This window comes from Sciurus carolinensis, chromosome 8, assembly GCF_902686445.1.
Source record: "Sciurus carolinensis chromosome 8, mSciCar1.2, whole genome shotgun sequence".
Classification (NCBI taxonomy): domain Eukaryota; kingdom Metazoa; phylum Chordata; class Mammalia; order Rodentia; family Sciuridae; genus Sciurus; species Sciurus carolinensis.
This window is the reverse complement of record NC_062220.1, coordinates 12,827,763-12,849,620: the sequence shown is the minus strand read 5'-3', so window position 1 is coordinate 12,849,620 and position 21,858 is coordinate 12,827,763. Positions and strand designations below refer to the sequence as shown.

Below are 21,858 nucleotides of genomic sequence, written 5' to 3'. Positions count from 1 at the left end.
AGGTAGTGTCATCTCTAGAAGCCACTCCCTTGCATGCACATCAGGACAGTTGCTCCTTGGGATTGTGGTCAAACAAGCAAGCGACACTGATGGCATCTCTGCTTTTGTAGCCTGATATATAAAACCCCTCTCTGAGTGGGGACAGGTGGGGAACGGAGGGCACTGTGTGGAAAGGATATAAGTCACTCATCTAGCACCTGCCACTGGACAAAACACCATGAAGAAGAAGAGGCACTGCTGGGTGAAACCCGTGAGGGACAGAGGGATGTCAGCCTATTGCCACTGAACTCTTGAGAAGTCTCTGACCTCCTGTATGCTTTCTTTCCTAAACCATATGTCTTTCATGTGGTCTCTGGATACTTTCTGTGGCCTGCTGTAACCTACTCCACTGCCCTGATACAACTGGTCTGTGGGGGAGAGAGCGGGAGAACAGCGTGGAAAATGCCCTTGCAGTCAACGCACTTGGCTGTGAAGGAGCCCAAGTAGAACTGGGCACAGGGAGAAGCTGAGCCTCCACAGAAGCCTTTGCTGGCCCCATGGGTAGCTCCAAAGCCTGCCAGCCCCAGAATCATCCAAAGTTGTGGCAAGGGGACAAGTCTTGTGCCCACTTTCTTTGCAGCTATGTCATTGGACAACTGTGTCTTTCCACTGAGAAGAGGTCATGCACTTGACAAGGAGAAGCAGTCCCTTTAACCAAAGCAATTCACCAAGAGGGCTGTCAGCATCTGGTTCCCAATAATCATGCTGCTTCTCTCCTCACTGTGCTTTGGTGCAGGTCCTCATCATCTGTTACCTAGGAAACGAGGTGAGGCCTTGTCATCAGTGTACTGGCGTCTTACCTTGCTGCTTCCATGTGGCCCCCAGGGTGACTGTGGCCATGATGCTTCACCTAGTACAGGAAGCCCTTTGTGAACCTTTTCATCCACATTCACTCCAACTCTTCAGGTTCCCGAGCAGCTGAGCTTCTTCTATTTCCCTGAACAGGCCACACTAAATTGCTCACTGGCACCCTTGCAAACACTCTTTCCTGTGTCTGAACGGGCTCCTTCTTGATGCCTGGGCAGCTTGCACACATCCTTCAGTTTTCAGGTCAGAGAGAAGTGGATCCAGAAAGTTTTTCTGATTCCTACAGACAGAAAAGATTCAGCTCTTCTCTTTTGCAGAATAGTTTATGTACTCCTGAGCTACTGTGGTTATGTTTTTTATAATTCTTTTAAATACTGGCTCTTTAAAAGACTGTACATTCTTTATATTAAGAGAGATCTCCTTCTAATTTTATATTCCTAGAACGGTACAATTTCTACTCAGCGAAGGAATAATAGAATAAAGTGTAGAGAGGGGGAGCAGTCCCCAAAGAGTTCTTCAGGACGTCATTCCAAGTGACATATTTTCTAACTTCTGGTACATGGTATTTAAATCCCTCACACCTCCCACTTACAAGATCTTTAAAACAAAACATGTTTGGTTAGGAGAAGAGTGGGAAGTGAGAGAGGGTATTTTACTAAACCAAAAATACCCAGAGATACATGTAACAATTATTATCTGATAGTACCTCATGGTAATTTATAATTGACTGAGAACAAAGGGAAAATGAACCATAATCCCAAACATACATGGGAGCAATGCTGCAGGAGAAATAAATCCTATCCTCCTTAGCAGAGTCTGGATTTTTAAGGCAGAGGACATGTAATAAAAATGTGCATGTGTGTACCTATTTGTTGTTTTTATTTTTCAATTTTGAATACAAACTTCTATGTTCATATATTGGGATGGATTTTAAAATACATTTAATTGAAATGTTTCATAATTTGAGTTCATGCCAGAGTTCTGGTTTTGTTATGATGGACAAAAAGCAGAGTGTGGAGCAGGGATAATGATTGTGCTCTAAGAACCTCCGGAACTTGCCATAGTTGAAAACAAGGTATTGGAGCTCATAAAAGTCACTTAGTGGGGATCCAGACATGCAAGTCATCGCATAAAAGCTGAACTCCCAAGTTCTATAGGCAACGTCTGAGAATCCCTGGAGTCCAATGTCACCCTGCCAAAAAAAGGAAGTGTAAGGTCACAGACTGTTAGTGGTGTTGTAATGGGTAACTAACCCAGGCCTGGATACCAAATAAGCTAAGGACACTCACTGTCTGTGAAAATTAGTACATGGGAACCGGAGAGTTCTCCTCCCCTCCCCTTTCCAGCCAGTTCCTTTTCAGGGAACCTAATTAGCACCATTCATTCCTACCTTTTGAATTGTAAAGCACTTTCCCTAGGATCTAACTACTTTCCTTTGAAGTGTACACACCCCTGTGAAGACTCTGGCCCAAGGATATTTATAGGAAGGCCTTGTGAAAGAAGCCCCTTAGGGGAAGATCTTATAAAAGGAGTCAGATTCCCCTTATCTCACTCCACTTCTGTAAACACACTTCCTACTTGAAAACTCTTACACACAATTGTGCATCACTTTTTTTGAAACCCTGTGCACAATCATGCATCATTTTAGACTAGAAAATTTATAACCCTAGATAGCCTCTAAATGTTGTGGAAAACTGGTAAGTGGCGCTCAGAATTCGGAGTGCTGATCTCCTCTGGGCCTGCCTACGTGAAACTAAGTTTGATTTCGTTTGTTTCTCCCAGTCCCCGAGTGCTGGTTGCTGCTTCTTGCCTGAGATATAATAGTCAAAATCCAAACCCAATGTTAGTATGATGCAAACAAAAATTTTACTGAATGTCAACTGTGGATCTTAAGTGAAACAGGCCAAAGGGGGGCCAACAAAGGTGGAAGAAATGTTGGGATTAATCCTTATGATTCATAATAAAAATTAATAATGTTCCTATAGGGTGAAAATCTGGAGAAGGAAGAGAGAGAATAGCATTTGGTTTGGACATTGTTTACTGCAGCAACACTCAAAATTTTTTAGGCAATATTACAAAAGTATGTATTTGAAAAAAATCGTGGGTCAGAATTCTCTGTTCTGTCACCATTGATGGTGCAGTTAAAGGAAGACCAACCTAACATCATCTCAGGTGAAGCCCAAGTTGATAAAGTCCAAATTAGTCAATATAAAAATGGGATTGAAGACCCACACAGTTATCACACAATAACACTCTGTTTTCTGCAAAGTCAATGGATGCCAGGTGCTGCTCCAAGCTCTTCACATGTGATGTCTAAGCGGTTGCCTCTCAATGCTCACAAACTCTCCTGCTCCTTATCTCATGGAGCCACTCTGTCCACTGGCCCTTTATTTCCACTGTTCTTCCCTCTCAGCTTTGCAGAGTGCATTCCTATTTGTCCTTCAAAACTCAGTTCAAGCATCACTTCCTTTCAAACCTTAGAAATGAGTCACATTTGGCTCTGATCTGCTTTCAGTGCTTTGTGGTCCTCATCTCCATAACTTGTGAAACAGTTACGATTTAATGTTTAGTAAGAACAATAAAGATTTAAGGTACGTAGGCAGAGCATAAAACCTACTTTGGATCAGAGAAGTGAAAAAAAAAAAAAAAATGAGTCCTTTGATGGGTAAAAGGTATAGAAGAAACTGTGCTTGAACAGATTAGCCACAGGACCCAAAGTGGTGGAAAGGACTGTGTCCTCACAGGGTGACTTTAGCAAGAGCCCATCTGCTGCCCCAGAACTGGGAGACACCTGCTTTAGCCCTGACTGTGCCACAGCTACCAGGTTCCTTTGCAATCTGGCCTTTCACCTTCCCGGGGCAGGTAGGTCATAGACATTGATTTTTCCAAAATCAGGAAGGACAATACCTCTGTGTTGGGTTTGCTCCGTCCTCAACATTAAGGCCCATCCTGGACTCTGTTTTGTCTTCTGCTGCAGGCTTGTGGATGCTGATGTCTCAGCACCTTACAGGGATGAGAAAGATTACTCTGGAATCTTCTCAAACCATGGGCCATAACAAAGCACACTGGTATCAACAAGATCAAGGACTTGGATGGCAACTGATCCATGATTCATATGGTGTTAATATCACAGAGGAAAACTCAGAAGTGATGGTCTCCTGAATAAGCAAGGAACATTTTCACCTGACCTTGTAGTTGGCCTGCCCCTTAACACATCTCAGGGTCTGCAGTGAGTAATACCCAGGGTTATGTGGGCACCAAGGCACTGCACAGAGAGGATCCTCACTAAGGTGAGGATGTTCCACCTTCAGAATCCTCACCTCAAACTGTAGATGTCACTGTTCCTCTTCCTGAAGGACCTAAATGGCCTGAGGAGCAGTCCAGACTGAAGACTATCCCTGACTCAGTCTCTACCCAGGTGGTAAATGACCCGCTGCACAGTCACGGTCAGGGCTGACTTCCCTGCTGTCACTTCAGCTCTTCACCTGAGGCTTGCTCACATTCTGTCCTTCAAATAAGAGATGATATTTGAAAGTTGCCTTGTAGCTGCCTGTAGGAAAGTCTCTGTCAACCAAAAAACAGGAAAAGGTTCCTTGGACTTCCTCCACTGTCTCTTGTTTGGGTTCCTTATACATGTTAAACTAACCCCTCATATACACCCTCTCAAAGTCCCTACCCTTCCCCAACCCAATCCTTCTCCTCACAACTTCAGATTCTCCTCCTGTGACTCTGAACTTGGAATAATAGAAGGAACTGTAGTGAACATTTTCACTACTCACCTTCTAAGTTAATATAATTTTAACTAAGTCTGCTTGAGGCTTAAGGAACAGACTGTGGATATACAGAAAATCCTCCACACACTTTTCTGGATTGAACCCTGAATCCTTGGAGACTACCCTGACCATTGGAAGGCTAGTTCAAAGATGGTTGCTGCTTCTGACTTGGATGTATGAAATTTCAGAGATGTGTTCCCAATTTGCACATGTAAGCATGCACACACACACACACACACACACACACAATCCTAAGACCTTGAATAGAACCATTTTGCACTGATAATGGACAAAACTGTGGGCTGTATGCCAGGGAGGCCCTAGTGCTAGGTTTAGGTGTGAAGTTTGTTTGAGGCTACCAAAGAGTAAAGTCACAGAGGCTTTCTCCTGATTTTGCCTCTTTAACAAAGTGGCCTAATAATGTTAGTATAAGAACCACAAAACCTGGTATATATTTGATAGTAAAAGTCATTGCTTGTCTGGTTTTCTTTTTTACTTATATTCTATAATATCATCTATTCCTCAGTCTCTGTCATGGACTCTTTCTACTGTCATTTTCTCTATATATATATTATTAAGATTTATGGACTTTTTATTCTGTTCTCCTTACTGAACACATACATCTTGGACAATATCAGCCAATCTACTACTTGAATTACATCTCCCAAACTCCTCTGACTGCCTACTGGGTATTTCCACCTCCTTATTTCCTAGACTGCTCTGCTCAACTGTCCCCAGAAGGAACCATCATCCTTCCCATATCAGGTCCTTCTTTGGAGGTTCAACCCCCTGTGAAGATTTGTTTTCCATGTCCCTGTGTCATTACCAGATATGAGGAAGATTAAAAATCCTCTTTATCTGACTCTGCCTCCAGCATTACCCTTCCGATCTTTTCTTCCAAAACTGATCTGTATAATTCACAAAGGTCATCTGGACCCCTCACACTTTCTCCATGCTTTTCTTTCATATCCAAGATGATATTTCAATTTCTTAACCTGACACAGAGGTATTTTATGATCTGTATTCCAGAAATCTAGTTCATCTTCAACCCTGTCATTCAAATCATTGTTCATCACAGCTGTGGTGAAATTTGGACCATTTTTTGAAGAGTCCATACCCTCCTACCCATCTGTGCCTTTGCATCACTGTCCCTACTCAGCAGTCTAACTTGCTGTCTGCAGGATTAACTTCTACTTTAAAATCTCATTAACCCCTGTCTTAACATAAGAAGTCTTAATCTGTTCCTTCTTGTTCTACAAATAGTGGTATAAGAAGCACCCCACATTACCATCCTTCTTATTTTCAAGGGGCTCCTGGTTTTCCTGGGGCATTTTGATTAAGGATGGTCTCGTTGTATAAATCAGACAGAGACAGAATGAAACCAAGCCCTGGGCATGGATGGATGTCACCCTGCTGGCTGTCAGTGAATGTTATGCTGGATGCTAGGCAGTGAAACCTTCTCCAGCTTTTGATGGGGGAAAGATCAGTTTGGGGGTAATACAGACAATGATGAAAGCTTCCTGGACAGATGCTGGGTGAATTGAAGGGTTCAGGACAAAGACAGAAGTTACATGTCAAATTTAACTGCTACCACTTATAAATGACCAAATACAAATATGCTTTATTATAAAAACAGTAGTTATTTATTATGTTTTGTAATTGGAATGGAGTGTTACTTACCTGCTCTGAAATTCACCTTTTTTAAGGGTACAATTCAATGATTTACACTAAATTTATTAAGTGGTACAACTATAACCATAACCCATTTTAAAAATAACTCCATTGCCCCCAGAAGAATTCTCCCATCCTTTAGTGATCATTCCTTGGGGTGGTCAAGCTCCCAACACAGGAAAATATTTACTTACTCTTTGTAGATTTTACTTTTTCTGGAAAATTCATATAAAGAGAATATTATAAGATTCAATTTTCTGGGGCCTGGATTCTCATTGCGCTGATTTTGGGGGTTATTTGTGTTCTAGATGATTTCAGCGATCCATTAAATTTTTATTGCACAGATGATAGACAAGGTGTGGATATATCATATTTTGTTTATCCGTCTAACAGTTGTTAGGTATTTAGATTGTTCCAGTTTTGAAGCTATTATGAGTAACCCAACTACTAACATTTACATTTAAGTTTCTTGGAGGTTATAGGTTTTCCAGGGGTGAATTGCTGAGTCATGTGATCAGTATATGATAAATTTTAAAGCCAAACAGAAACTTTGCAAAATGTTTTACAGGGTGGCTATCTCATTTTACTTTCCTGCCATCAGTGTACAAAGGTTCCAGCATTTTCATATCCTCTCCACCCGTTGGTATTTTTTTTGGTAATTGTATAGTGTTACCTCACTGTGGTTTTTAATTTACATTTCCTCAATAAGGGAGGATGTTGAGTATCTTTTAATTGCTTATTAGCCATTCCTGTGAAATCCTTGGTGGAATTTCTATTCAAAATTTTTACCAATTTTAATTGGGTTCTTTTTATTTGTTGAGTTTTAATCCAAGATATGACTTTCAAGTATTTTCTCATTTTATAGCTTATCTTTCCATTTTCTTAATTTTTAAAAAAAAATCTTAATTTCTTAAACTTCTTTAATTTTTTTATGAAGAGCAAACATTTTAAATTTTGTTATATCCAGTTTTATAATTTTTTCTTTTATGAATCTTTTCAAATTATATCTAATATTACCTAAGCCAGAGTCCATAAATTTTATTACTGTGTTTTCTTCTAGAAGTTCTCTAAGTCTTAGTTCTTATACTTAGGTATATGACACTTGTTTAAGTTAATTTTTGTGTATGGTGTGAACAAACAAACCACATTCATTATTAGTAGCAATATTTTTGCATAGGATTATCCTTGTACCATTTATTGAAAAAAGTATTCTTTCCTCACTTAATTGAATTTTTATATTTCTCAAAAATGAATTAACCATAAGTGGGCTGGAGTATTTTTGGATTTTGCGTACCATCCCCTCAATCCATTTGCCTATCCTATGTTAACCCTACACTTTCTTTAATTCTGTAGTTTTACACTATGCTTTGAAATTAACTACCATAAATCCTTCAACTGTGCCTTCTTTTTTCCAGAATATCTCTATTAAAGTCCTTTACATTCAATATAAGTTCAGTATTAACTTGCCAATCTCTACAAAAGGTCCTGATAAGATTTTGAGAGGAATTGCCTTGTATCCCTTGGGAAAGCTGGGGATAATTTCTTTCTTAACAATGCTAAGCCTTTTGTGATCAGAGACTGCCACCCCTCCAATTTTTCTTTTCTTTTCTTTTTTCTTTTTAGATCTTATTTAGCACAATATTTTACATTTTTTTTATGTATGGCTCCTACATTTCTTTTGTTTAATAAACTAAAAAGTGTCTCTATAATGCAATTGTAAAATTTTTTACCATTTCATTTTTGAATTATTTATTACTAGCATATAAAAACATTTGAATTTTGTATATTGATATGGTGTCCTGCAACTTTGCTAAAATTGTTTATTAGTTATAAAAATTTCCTTACATATTTTATAGGATTTTTTACATATAGAATGATATAGCCTAATATTAAAGACAGTTTTACTTCTTTTTTTCCAAACTGGATTAGTTCAATTTCTTACCTGATTGCACTGGCTAGTATCTCCACTGCAATATTGAAAGTAGGCATTTTATTTGAACTATCATTATGAAATAGCTCCTTTATCTAATAGTAACTTTTCTGTAAAGTTTATTTCTTCTGATATGCATATTGCTATCCTGGCTCTCCTTGTTCCTACTTGCATGATGTATTTTTCCCATACTTTACTTTCAATATATTTGTCTTTAATTCTAAAGTAAGTGTTTTTCATCACACAGTTGGATCTCATGTTTTCTATTTTTTTAATGTGAATCAAAATGGATTACAAATTTAAACATAAGGCCTGAAACTATAAAACTACTCACAGAAAATACAGGAGAAAGGCTATTGACATTAGTCTCCCCAAAGATTTTTTTATATGACCCCAAAAACATAACCAACAAAAGCAAAAATCAACCAATGAGAGTGCATCAAACTAAAACACTGCAAAGAGAAGAATTAGCATGATGAAGCAAAAAAAAAAAAATGTGGAATGGAAGAAAATATTTGCAAATCATATATCTCATAAGGAGCTAAGAGGAGAGGTGTAAATTTTTTTAAAAAACTCAATACAAGAAAATCACCCATTTAACAAATGGGCAAATGGTTCAAAGAGACATTTTTCAGAACACCTGCAAATGAAGAAATGTTCATCATCACTAATCAACAGATGAATGCAGATTACAGCCACAATGATAGATCACCACACAATTTCAGGAATATCTATTAAAAAGACAAGTGTAGGTAAGGATATGGAGAAAAGAGAACACCCCTATATTCTGTGTGAAAAGGTAAATTAGTATAACCATTATGGAAAACATTACTGAAATTCCTCAAAAAAACTAAAAATATAACAATTGTGTGGCACAGCAATTTCACATGTGATTGTACACTCAAAGGGACTGAAATCAGTATGTCAGAGGAAGAGCTGCACAGCCAAGCTCACTGCAGCACTGCTCACAGAACAGTAGCCAAGACACGGAACCAGCCCAAGTCTCCATCAGGAACCAGTGGATAAAGTAAATCTGATGTACATACACAGCAGAATGCGATTCAGCAACAAAACGTATGGACTTAGACAATGTTATGCTAAATGAAATAAATCAAGCACAGAAAGATAAATGAAGTGTGATTTCACATATAGGCAAAATCCAAAAAAGTCAAGTTTATAGAAACAGAGCAAAAGAATGGGGTTTACCAAGGGCTGGGATGGGCCTGGTGACCTGGGGAATAGGAAGATGTTGGCCAAATGGTACAAAATTTCTATTAGAAGAAACATGTTCTAGGAATCTATTGTATAGCATGGTTGACTATAGTTAATAATAACTTTTGTACTCTTAAGAATTGTTGGGGCTGAGGCTCAGTGATAGAGCACTTGCCTAGCACATGTGAAGCACTGTGTTTGATCCTCAGACCACATAAAAATAAATAAATAAAATAAAGGCATTGTGTACACCTACAATTAAAAACATTTAAAACAAAAGGATTGTTTAATGTGTGTTTGTCGCAACAAAAAAGACAAGATAAATGTGTAAGGTGATATATTTGTGTGTGTGTATATATATATATATATATATATATGTAAAAAACACAACATGATGTGACATTTTGATATATGTATATATGTATGTATTTTTATTTGATTTAATAATTCCACAATGTATACATATATCAAAATATCACATCATGTTGTTCACTCCCCATAAATGTACACAATCATTTGTCAATTTAAATAAGTAAATGAAAAAGAAATGGGATAGCTTTCAGCTAAGATAACTTAAATAGCAGCATAATGTAAAATTCATTTTTATGACTAAATTTAAACAAGTGTTTGCATAAAATTCAGATTCAAATGACTGCTTACAGCCCACAGAGAGCCATGAAGACATGTGTGCCTTATTCTGGATACAGAAACAGATCTCTGCCTCTTAAAAAATTTAAAAAAACAAAGCAAAACAAAAAAATCTTCCTTCTAATTAGAATTTTTTGAGTTTTACTCTCCTTCTATGGGAGGATTCGCTGACCTCTTCATTCTCACGTGTTGGATATCTCTCCTTGTGTGTTCCTTTGTCTCCTGGGAGCAGGTGAGTCTTAGTAACATTTAGGGAGTCTTGATTACAATTTGCCAGGCCACAGCTCAGGTTCCAAACACTGCAGCATCAGGCTCTCCCCTGGGCTTTATCTCTATCTGGTCTCCTCACCTCCAGGTGCCATGGAAGTGAAGGCCCCAGACCCCAAGACCCCTGACTGCAGAGGTAGAAAAGGAGTTCCAGAACATGTGCCAGGAAAGTTTATATTGGTATCCACAAGAATCAGGATCGGATTTGATTCAGACATTGTTATCGGAACACATCCCTGTTGCAAACAATATTTCCTGACAAAAGTTGAAAATCTACCGGACTCAGGTCTGAAATCTGCAGAGCCTTCCAGACATCTCTGTACCTGTGCTCTCCACAGCACAGCAAAGGCCTTGTGTTCACTGTGAAGATGGTGGTCTCAAGAGAAAGGAGCTTCCCATCTCAGGAGATGCCACCCCAACCAGAGTAAGAGCCTCACCTACAGGAGTAGAGAGCAGCCCTTTCCAGAATCTCCAAGAGATTTTCCTCTGCAGTCTGACCTGAGCTTTATCCTTGCGTCTGATTTCAAAGGCCAAGAGGCAGCATTTCCTTAATTTCCTTATGTTGTCCCAGTGGGTACAGAGGCTGGAAGACTTTTCCCAGTCTGTGTCCCATTTGAATGGAACCATTTTCTATTTCTGAGACTAAATTAAGAGACATATTAAGACAATGTATATGCCCTTCCAACTTCACTGCTTCTCAGGGAGAACAGTCCCCTCCCAAAACCCACTCATGTGCCCGTACCACCTCTCTCCATCCAGGTCCTGATCCTGGTTCTTCAGCAGCTTGACACTTTCAATTTGGAATTTATTCTCCTTACAATAAGTAGGAAGCACATCCATTCCCTATTCTGTATCCTCCCTGCAGGTGAACCTACAGACACACACAAGTAAATATCTGCACTTTCCTCACCCAGTAACAACATGGCAGCCACACAAAAAAGAACTGGTAGGACACCGTGTAATATATTTAACTGCATGTCCATCCTAAAAGTTTCCCCTGGAAGCAAGCTAGTAGCCAAATAGGAAGAGAAACTGCTAAAAAAAAAAAAAAAAAAATCATTTCAGGTGGATGAAATTTTTACTCTGAAACAGAAATGTTTGTATGAAGACACAGGCCTCAGAATTTCATCACAGTCTTCATGACAAGACCCCAACCTAGTTTTGAGGATGACTCAGCATTGTGGTGAGCTGTTAAGGACCATTGAGGGTGTACCAAAGGCTGAAGAGAATCAGTTCAGAACTAGGACAACCAAGGATTCAACTAGAAAGATACAAAGGCTGCACTTCACAGAAACCACTCTCAGAAAGGAGATCTGCCAGGAACTCAGGCTTAAAGGACTTAGCCATCAGAAAGCCACTTGTTATAAGAGCACTTGAGGTTTTCAGAAAAAAATAAACAGAACTGGTTCAGCACCTCTGTCAATAAAGAATATTTTGAATTTCAGGAAGTATGGGAATAGTATAAAAGCGCAGCTTTAGTTTATAGAGCAAAATGAAAAATAATTTCTGCAGGAAGATGTCTCCAGTCAAACTCTTTAAAATAAAAAAAAGCAAAAGAGGAAAAAGGAGAAGATGCAAGATAGAGAATCTTTGGAAAATTCATTATTAATAGCTGAAAATGCAGATTTTGAAAATTGATTAGTCAAGTCACTCTCCAGTTTTGCCAAGTCACTTAACCTGTCTAAAAGTAGTTTCCTAGCAAAACTGAAGTCAGTAATATTTGGTTCCAAGAAGTTTTATTAGCTGAGAAACTGCATGTAAATTGTCTAAAATAATCTCCATACGAAAATAAGACTCAGTCATAAATGAAGATGTTCAGAGCTGAAATAGTTCTACTGTCCTACCTTCCATATCAGGCTCCTTTTTGTCTCCTAGGAGCTGGTGAGATCAGAAATTATAAAGAAAAACCAGGACTTGGGATTTCTAGGCTCCAACAAAAGCACTTTTAAAAATCCGGGTCAACACATTGGACCTGCTTATACTGCTTCCTACCCCTGTAAGCCACCTGGGTGTTACGGAAGCCAGGACCTACGTATCTGGAGAAGGATGGCAAAAGAGCTTTTCTGGAATGTCTTGAAGATTTTGTCCTGATGGAATATACTGGTATGACTGAGTCCAGGGCTAGGGTGACAAAGAAACCACTACTCCCTTGTTATCAGTAGCACTGAAGAAGGAGATGTCCCTAATGAGTGCAGTACCTCCAGGAAGAAGAGAGGGTTTCTTCCTAGACCCAGAGGCATCTAGGGACCCTCCTCCAATGGGTCATTCAAGGCAATTCACAGCCACATCCTAGTTGACCTAGAATTTTAGAAACCATCTTCCTAGAAATACTGTTAAATAACAGAAAGCCACAGCAGTGACCCCTGACCCTCAGCGTCTATGATGAGTAGCATTCCTCAACTTCCTCTAATGCTTTTTTCTCCAAAGTGAAGATTTTTATGAATAGTTAGTGGAACAGTCACTCAAGAGGGAAGACAGATCACCAGCAATTCTCAATCCCCAACTCCTTGTGGAGCAACCACTGGGGAGAAGAGCTACTATACCAGCCCCAAATTCTCTCTGAACCTGTTCAGGCACCTCCTAGTTTGTCCTACCTTGGAATCCATATGGCTGCTCCATATATTCTCACTCCCTCAAGAGCTTCAAGAGAGAGACCAGGAAAAGGACACAAGTCTTATATTCAAAATATGCAGAAATTGCATAATGTTCATGGAAACAAGTAAAATTAGACTGGTCAAAGAGATCAGAGTACTTTGGGAGAGAAAAGACAATTAGATATAGTGATAAGATGGATAAGAGTTCCCAGAGAAGTGCTTGGAGAAAACACTCCAGGTCTCATGAAATATTAGTAAATCTACCATCAGACTTTAGTAAATATTCAAAAGGCACAAAATCATCATATCAAAAAGGACAGGTAAGGGGAATAAGAATGTTCACAGAGGCAAAAAGAAAAAAGAAAGAAAACTGCCGTGCTGATTCTTCGGAGGAACAATGTAAACAGTTATGTGACCTGAATAAATGAACGATGGCATCCTGCTCTCTGAGAGCCCTTTGATTCTCTTCTGAAGCAGTGAAGGAGGGTGTGCTCTCTGGACAGGAAGCGGATGAAAAGCATTGGTAACAGAGCCTAAATTCATCCCGATACCAGGCGGCTCTTTGCTTCCGATGCTGCCATGAGCACCAGGCTCCTCTGCTGTGTGGCCCTTTGTCTCCTGAAAGCAGGTGAGCCCTGGCTTAGGTGGCGTTGCTGGCTCCCAGGCTCTCCCTACAAAACGCTTCATGACAAGAGCATCATCCTCCCCTCCCCCAGCCTCTGTCTTTATTTGATTCTTTTTTTTTCCTTCCACACAGGCCTCAAGGATGCTGTAGTCACACAGTTCCCAAGACACAAGATCTCTAGGACAGGAAGAGAAGTAACTCTACAGTGTTCCCAGAATATGAACCACCTTGCAATGTACTGGTATCGACAAGACTCAGGATTGGGGCTGCAGCTGGTCTATTACTCACGCAATACTGACATCATTGAAAAAGGAGATGTCCCTGAGGGGTACCGTGTCTCCCGACGTGAGAAAGGGCATTTCCCCCTTACCCTGGAGTCTGCCAGTGCCAACCAGACATCTGTGTACCTCTGTGCCAGCAGTGAATCCACAGCACCACACAGCCACTTCCTCTCTGCTCAAAAAGGGGCAAACCAAGGAGGGGTTGCCCTGCCCTCCACATCCCTCCTCCCAACCTGGAGAGGTTTCCCTGGGACTGCACCAAGCCCCACCCTGCACTTGATATTCCCAGCTCCCCTTTCCCTGTTCTTGTCCTTCCGGGACACCTTTCCTATTGAAATCAGTCTTTGCCCCTCCTCGATATCCCACTAAACTAGAGGACATAATGTGAACACATTCTAGAACAAACTTCCCTTATCAGATACAAATGTAGGGTAATTTTGATGAAACTGAACTCTCTTCCATCAAGTAAAGGAAAAAAGTTCCCTCCAGTTGGCCAAGATTGTTCAGGGTCTTCACGGGGTTCTCTCCATGGTCAATCATGGTATGTGGGAAAATGGGAAGATCTGCAGCAGGATATGCTCAAGATGTGCAATGACTGAGCAGCAGAAGAGGACAAAGAGGGAAGAGAAAATGCTGCAGATTAGATGTGGGCCCAGGGTCACCCAGAGGGAGGAAAAACTTATGTCGTGGAGGAATGCATTTAAGAGAAAGGAAGTAGGTTTTGTCTATAGGGATCATCGAGCAACAGAAACACAGTTGGGCAGAAACAGGTGCAGTTTTTAAAATCACTGCCTGCAGCCCTAGGTAAGTAGACCAGAGAGATCCACCAACGGTGTCGAGTGATAACCACCTGTGTTAGTTTTCTGTTGCTGTGTGACAATCACTGCAAATCGGGCAGGTCAGAGCAACAAGTCATTGTCTCACAGTACTGTATGTCAAAGGTCCAGGATGGTTCTGTTGGGTCCTTCTCAGAGTCTTCCTTGGTGAAACCGAGGTGTCACCTGACTGCATGCTCATCTGGAGCTCTGCTGGCTCCTCCTCCAAGCTCACTGCCACCATTGACAAGAGTCAGTTCCCTATGGTCAGAGGCCTGAAGAGCCCATTTCCTAGTTGCCAATCAGGGAGAGGTTGCTCTCAGCACCTGTGGCTTCGCTCTGCCCTCCATCTCCAAACCCAGACACGCACATCACATCTTCCTCCCCTTCAAGCTGTGACCTCCCTTTCCACCACAGGCTCTGTGTTTCGAGGGCTCCTGTGATTAGGCCAGGTTAGACCCATCTGGATAAAATCCCTTTTGCCAAATAATGTAACATAATCACAGGAACAATATTTCTTCAAATACTTGGTTTCCATCTGCATTCCAAAGGGTCATTGGGTCATTCTTAGAATTCTGCCAACCAGACCACTGGAGATCAAATGCCAAGAAAATGAGGAACACAAATGCGGATCACATACAATCAAAGCCACTGAATTAGAATTCAAACCATCTCAAGTGGCGTTTCAGTCTTGGTCATGCTAGGGGCCACATTGTGGTCCTACAGCCTCAACAAGAGTCACAATACAAAGGTAGAATGGAGCGGCCTTCACTAAGATGGCACCATGAGCAGGTCTAGGAAGGAAAGACCAAGAGGTGGAATGGATGCTGCTCCTACTGGAAGGACATGAGAGACTCAGAACAAGACCGAGAAGCATCTTAGTCCCTGGGTTTACCAAAGGGAAGAAAATCAAGACCAGGACAGTTGGTAATGGAAGGGCAGAATGGGATGAAGGTTAGGAAAAATGTCCTAAAGAGAATAAATTTAGTTGGCAGAAGGAAAGAAGTATATAATTAGGTTTTTCCTTTGGAATTTTGAGGTAACCTAACATGAAAGTAGATTTCCTTATGGGTTGATTATTTGGAAAGGTAGCACAATACTTTTGTGTTAGTCAACTTTTTGTTGCTGTGACAAAGTACCTGAGATAAACAACTGAAAAGGAAGAAAGATTTATTTTAGTTCATGGCTTCAGAGGTTCCAGTCATTTTCAGTCCCTGTCATTTGGGGGCTGTGGTGAGGCAGAACCTAATGGTGGGAAAGAAACAAAAGGTGCTCATCCTACAATAGCTGGAAAGCAGAGAGAAAGAGAGAGGAGGATGAAAATTGGTTTTCTTCTTGTGAATTGGCCCACCCTCCCATGATTAAACAACAGAGGTAACTGAGTGTGATTCAAACACTGATGTGTGACTGGGTATGGTGTCACATGCCCAACAACTCAGGAGGCTGAGGCCAGAGGAAGTTGAAGGCCAGCCTCAGCAACTTAGCAAGACCCTCAGCACTTTAGCAAGACCCTATCTCAAAATAAAAAATAAAAAGGCCTGGGGATGAAGCTCAGTGGTAAAGTACCTTTGGGTTCAATCCCTGGTACCACCCCCCCAAAATACGGATTAGTTGCACAGAGATGAATTGCCATTCAATTCCATGAATGGAGAAAGACTCATAACAAGATGAAAAAGGAAAATCATTCATTTTTATTGCCTATATTTTCTGATGATTTTCTATTCCTCCTTTGCCCTGGACATCCAATCCATATGTTAAGTGCTTTCCTTTTTAACTCTTAAATAACCTTGCTTTTCATCTACTATATCAATCACTGTTAACCACTGTCATGGTTAGTTGCTTTTTACCAGTTTCCTAGATAAATAAAATATCTCTCTTATTAAACTCTCTGGTTCCTTATTATCCATCACTCTATTTAATCCAGTGTTATCCCTGCACCCAAATTTAATCTACACTGAGAAGGGTTGCTGCTACCCCTTCCTTCCATGACTTTCCATGTTTACAATACACAAGATCAAAGTTTATTGGCATGGAAAACGACTGTGGCTATATCTTTAATAATTTGAAAGGGAGGGAAATTACTAGAAAATATACTTTGTATGATCATGTTACATCCTCACTAGAGTCTAGGATGTTATCATGTAGTCCTGTGATTTTCCTTTTGAATCCCTTTGATAACTTTCCATATTAAGAGCATCAGAGTTGAGCCCTGAAGAGGACATAATCACTATATTTATTAATCATGCCTCTTTGTTTTCTGTATTTTCTGATACTTTGTTATCAGGAGCCTTGCTGATCTCGAGGACATGTCCTTCCCAGAGTTAACAAATTTCTAGAGAGAGTGAGCACCATTCTTTGAAGCATACTGACCCATGCTCCAAGTCAACTTTCCTGGGCTCTCACGCTCTGGGTCCCTATTCTACTGCGCTGATCACCCAAGGGATAGGTACCAGACCCACTGAGACAACCCCTAGACCCTAGAGACCACTGAAATTACAGACCTGATTGGTCTGCTTACTCTGCCTTACCCACTAATTCCAATGAAAACCACAGGAAAGTCTCCTGCCAATGTTACCAGTGTGGGATTTCTATTGTTATGGTTTCTTTCTAATTTGGTCTTGAGGTCTCCTCTTTTATCATGGCCCTAGTACAACATCCATTCACACTGTCTACCCCTCACATACAACACTGCATTCTGTCTCCAAAACATGCTACGCACCTATTTCCATTACATGACTCATCTGCACACTCTGCACATTCAAATTTTATTTTAAAAATACACTATGTAGCTAAGCGTGGTGGTGCATACCTGTAATCCCAGCAGCTTGGGAGGCTGAGGCAGGAGGATCACAGGTTCAAAGCCAGCCTCAGCAACTTAGTGAGGCTCTAGGTAATTCAGTGAGACCCTGTCTCTAAATAAAACACAAAAAAGGGTTGGGGATGTGACTTAGTGGTTAAGCACCCCTGGATTCACTCCCCAGTACCAAATAAATAAATAAATAAAAGTCGAATGATATTATGTGAAGCATGCTCCATTCTCTTAAGTTTGTAGGCTCCTGCCTCTGGGTTCCTTCACCTTCTACAATCCTCCCTGCATGAAAATGCCAGATTATGATGTTTGTTCGTACAGCAATCTTCCTGATGGCTTATAAAATCTTCAAAGTCAGAAGATAGGACTTGCCATAATTTCTCTCCATGTATAACATGCATTTAATAAATAATCATAATAAATATGGGGGCAAAAAAGTTGACTTTTGTGTCTCTGTTTCTGACACAGAGTCTTAGAGAGCACCTAGCACACAATGTATGTTCACTATATGTCTGTTAACAGAATAAGCAAAAAAGTCAACAGTGTCTACGTTGATTTGACCCCAGGCTTGCCTCTTCTCCCCACCTCCCTCCAAACTGTATTTCTTGATGTAACCCCTTCCCAGCCTTACCTTCCTTTTCTGTCTAAGGGCGGAAATGATGGGCAGGATGATGTCTCCCAAAGATGTCCGCTACCCAATCCTCAGAAACTGTAAGCATGTCACCTCACATGGCAAGAGAGAATTGAGCGTGTGGATGCAACCAAGTGTGTCAAACAGCTCACCTTGAAATGAGGAGGTGATCCTGGACTGTCTAGCTGGGCCCAGTATAGACAAATGGGTCCTCAGAAGTGGCTATGGTCAGAGTGCTGCTGCTGGCTTTGGTGATGGAGGAAGGGGACCAAGGAACAAGGCGGGGCTCTAGGACCTGGGAAAGACAAGGGAACAGATCTCCCCGTAAAGGTTCCAAAATGAACACAGCCCCTCACTGCTCTTGGTTTAAGCCCACTGAAACCCGTGCTTAACTTCTAATCCATGGCTTAAGACATTTACAGACTCTTCTTAAGACACATTAAGACACTTCTAGAACCATAGCATAAGTCATTTGTGCTGTTTTAAGCCCCTAGGTTTATAGCAATTTAATATAGCAGCCATAGAAAACTATTATAAGGTTCTGGTTCCAACCCCTCAGAGAAGGTGGCTGAAAAGAGCTATTGGGGTAATAACTAAGTAAAGGTGAGGAGATAAAGACAGGAGCTTGCCACTTTTAAGGGCTTCTGCTCTTGCAGAGAAGATTCTTGAATCTTGAAGATTTTTGCAAATCTTCATAGGTTTAGGATTGGAATGTTCCAGCAGGGAGCTCCAGTCATCTCTACCTCAGAGAGCAGGTAGAGATTCTCTGGGAAGAATTCCTCCCTTGCGTCCTGAGGTCAGTGGCCAGTACAGTATGCATGGCCTTTGTTAAATAGCACAAAGCTGCAAAAGTGCTGGTTGCTGCCAAGAGAGGCAAGGAGGCTGACAGAAGGCACAGGGTGTCACCCTCTGGGTAGCAGATTAGAATCCATTCTCATGGTTGCAAATGAAAGAGAAGACTCTGGAACATGAGCTGGCTTCTTCCTGACATTCACAATAAGCAGCCCACCCACACAACATCAGCACACAGAGAGGCATTTGCACAAGAAACTATCACATCGCCCCTCAGAAGAATTCTATCCCGTGGTGTTTGAAAAGAAACAGTGCAAAACACGTGCAGTTCCCAAAATGTATGAAATAAGGGTGAATGTTTAAAAATGAAACATGGTAACTGGTGTTTATTTCAATTAAGATGCCAACCTGTATAAAAATATATGTTCAGTTTGACAAAAATTGCTATAATCATGTGAAAGCAAGACAAAGGACAGTAGGTGGAGAGAGAGCAGACACCTCCCGTGGGCTCTCCTGCTGTTGATATTGCAGTCACACCTTTAGCCTGTCCACAGAACCAGTCCTGCTTGGCAGTGCCACCAGGATTAGCAGGAAACTAGGCCAGAGATAGCACAGGACACATGAGAAAGAAGGAAGCACAAAGCCTGGAAAGGGCGTTGCAGTAAGCCTGTTCTGGGTGCAAGCATTGCTGTAGATTGGAAAAGGTTTCCAACGGGAAGAGGGTGAGATATGGCTGTGACTGCAGCAGGAGACAGGACACTTTGCTCTGGGTCTGCAAGGTTTTACCTCTTTACTCAGTTATTCAATTCAGTGTCATGACAAACCTGTCAGGGAAGTACATTCCAGATTCCAATTGTCATAGGCTAATTTATACCCTTCCCCCAAATTAATATATTGACACCCTACACTCCAGTCCCCAGGATGTGACTGTACCTGAGATAGAATCTTCAAAGAGGTAATTAAGTTAAAATGAGGTCATTTGGGCGAGGCCCTAGTGCTTAGAAGAGGAGCTTAGGACAAACACACACACACACACACACACACACACACACACACGAAAGACCTTGTGGAAACTCACGAAGATGTTGTCCACAAGACAAAGAGAGAGACTCCAGAAGAAACCTGTCCTGCTGCACCTTGATCTCAGATTGTTAGCTTCTGGAACTCTAAGGAAATAGAGTTTTGTTGCACAAGCCAGTCTGTGGCACTTTGCTATGGAAAATGCCCTAGGAAACTAACACACCCACTTACTTATAAAGAAATTGAGTTGCATATGGGTTGAGTAAATTGCTCAAGCCCACAGAACTGATCATTTCCACAACGGGATTCAAGTTCAAACCTGCTTTAGAATCTGCCTCCCTAACCATCATAAGGGTGGTACTCTTTAAAGAACACATGGTTCGATAAATTAAACTGTGTTAGAAATGATGTAGAAATAAGAAGGGAAAAGTAGAAAAGAAGTGTTTTAATCTGGATCTGAGTTGGTCTATAAAATATTCACCTTGCTGAAGCTTTTTGAAGAAAAGAACTGGTCTAGAGAAAAGTCTAGGGACCCTCACTGGTGTGGCCCAAGAGGGGCAGGTGTGCTCAGAGAGAACAGGGGAAACAAAGGGCCTGGTGTTCCAGGCTCTGTGGACATGCTGTTCCTTGCAGCTTTCCCACTGGTTTTCTGGAGGACTCTGGTCAGTTTCTGCATCCTTCTCACACAAGCCTTGTGAATATCAAAGAAGCACAGTCCCTGAGACACCTTCTAGTAGAAGCAGGGAAGAAAGTTGTATTGGAAGGTTTTCAGAGTATCAGCTAGAAGAATGTTCTGGAATCCATACGACCCAGCACTAGGGATAGAGTTTATCATTGGTTCCCCTGACGTTGGCAGTTTTGAGAAAGATACACTGACATAATCTTTCTAATGATGAAATGGGGTGAGATGGTGGTGTAGTTCGGTAGTAGAGTATTCACCTAACTCAAGCAAGGTGCTGGGTTCAATCCCCAGAACTACAAAAGAAAAATAAAAGGAAAAGACCCACTGACCATTGGATCATCCAGCACTAACCACATAGATCATCCAGCACTAACCATGAATCCCAGCATTTCGCCAACACACAGACAGCCTCTCTACACAAATTATGGCAAACCTGAGGCCTGTGATGACCCTGGCCTCTGAGCCACTCAACAGAGGAAGCTGCTCAGGCCCTTCCCTGTCCTGGTCACTCCCCTTCCTTGCCTTTCCTGTCCTCATCACTCTCGTACCCCACCTGACCACATGTTTTTGGTATTTTTTATCGTACTCACTTTTTGTTGCTACCATACACATTATCACATGTTTTGTGGCTTAGAACAATGCAAAGTTGTTATCTTATGTGGTGAGAAGTCCCATCCAGGTTCACCTCACTGAAATCAAGGTCAGCAGGGTGTGTCCCTTTCTGAAGGATCTGGAAGAGAACCCATTGCTTTGTCTTCCCGCTCCTTTGCACTCCCTTCAAAGCCAGGGATGTCCCCTCTCTTCCCTCTGAGAAGATCACGTTTCTCTCTGAACAAGGCTAGGAAAGGTTCTCTGCCTTTAAGGACCTGTGTGATTAGATTTGGCCCACCAAGATAAACGCGATACTCTCTCTACATCAGGATGAGATGATTAGCAGCTTCGATTCCATTTGCATCCTTAAGTCCCATTTACCATCTAAATAAATGTATTCACAGGCTCTGGGGATTGGGACATAGTCCGTCCATTACAGAAATATTCCACTAGAGGGCACTAACACATTTCTTAATGTAATCACCCAATTCAGTAAGAGGAGTTTGATCAAATTAAATACTGTATCATCAATTAAAAAGAAACATACCAATATGCCTCATCGGGGTCTTTCAAAGGTCAACCACAGAGCACAGGACAATAAAGGGTAAAGTGAATTCCTCAGAACCAAAAGAGCCTGAGCTTAAAGCAAAATAGGATTTGAAAGGTGGCGA

General features: G+C 41.1%; 1 gene segment (V, D, J or C); it reads left to right on the top strand.

The window, feature by feature from the left end:
* The first annotated feature begins 13,462 nt into the window (after positions 1-13,462).
* Positions 13,463-14,216, top strand: LOC124990613 (T cell receptor beta variable 27-like). The segment is given in 2 exon segments: positions 13,463-13,569; positions 13,699-14,216. Coding segments are annotated over 2 exon segments (567 nt in total).
* The last annotated feature ends 7,642 nt before the right edge of the window (positions 14,217-21,858 follow it).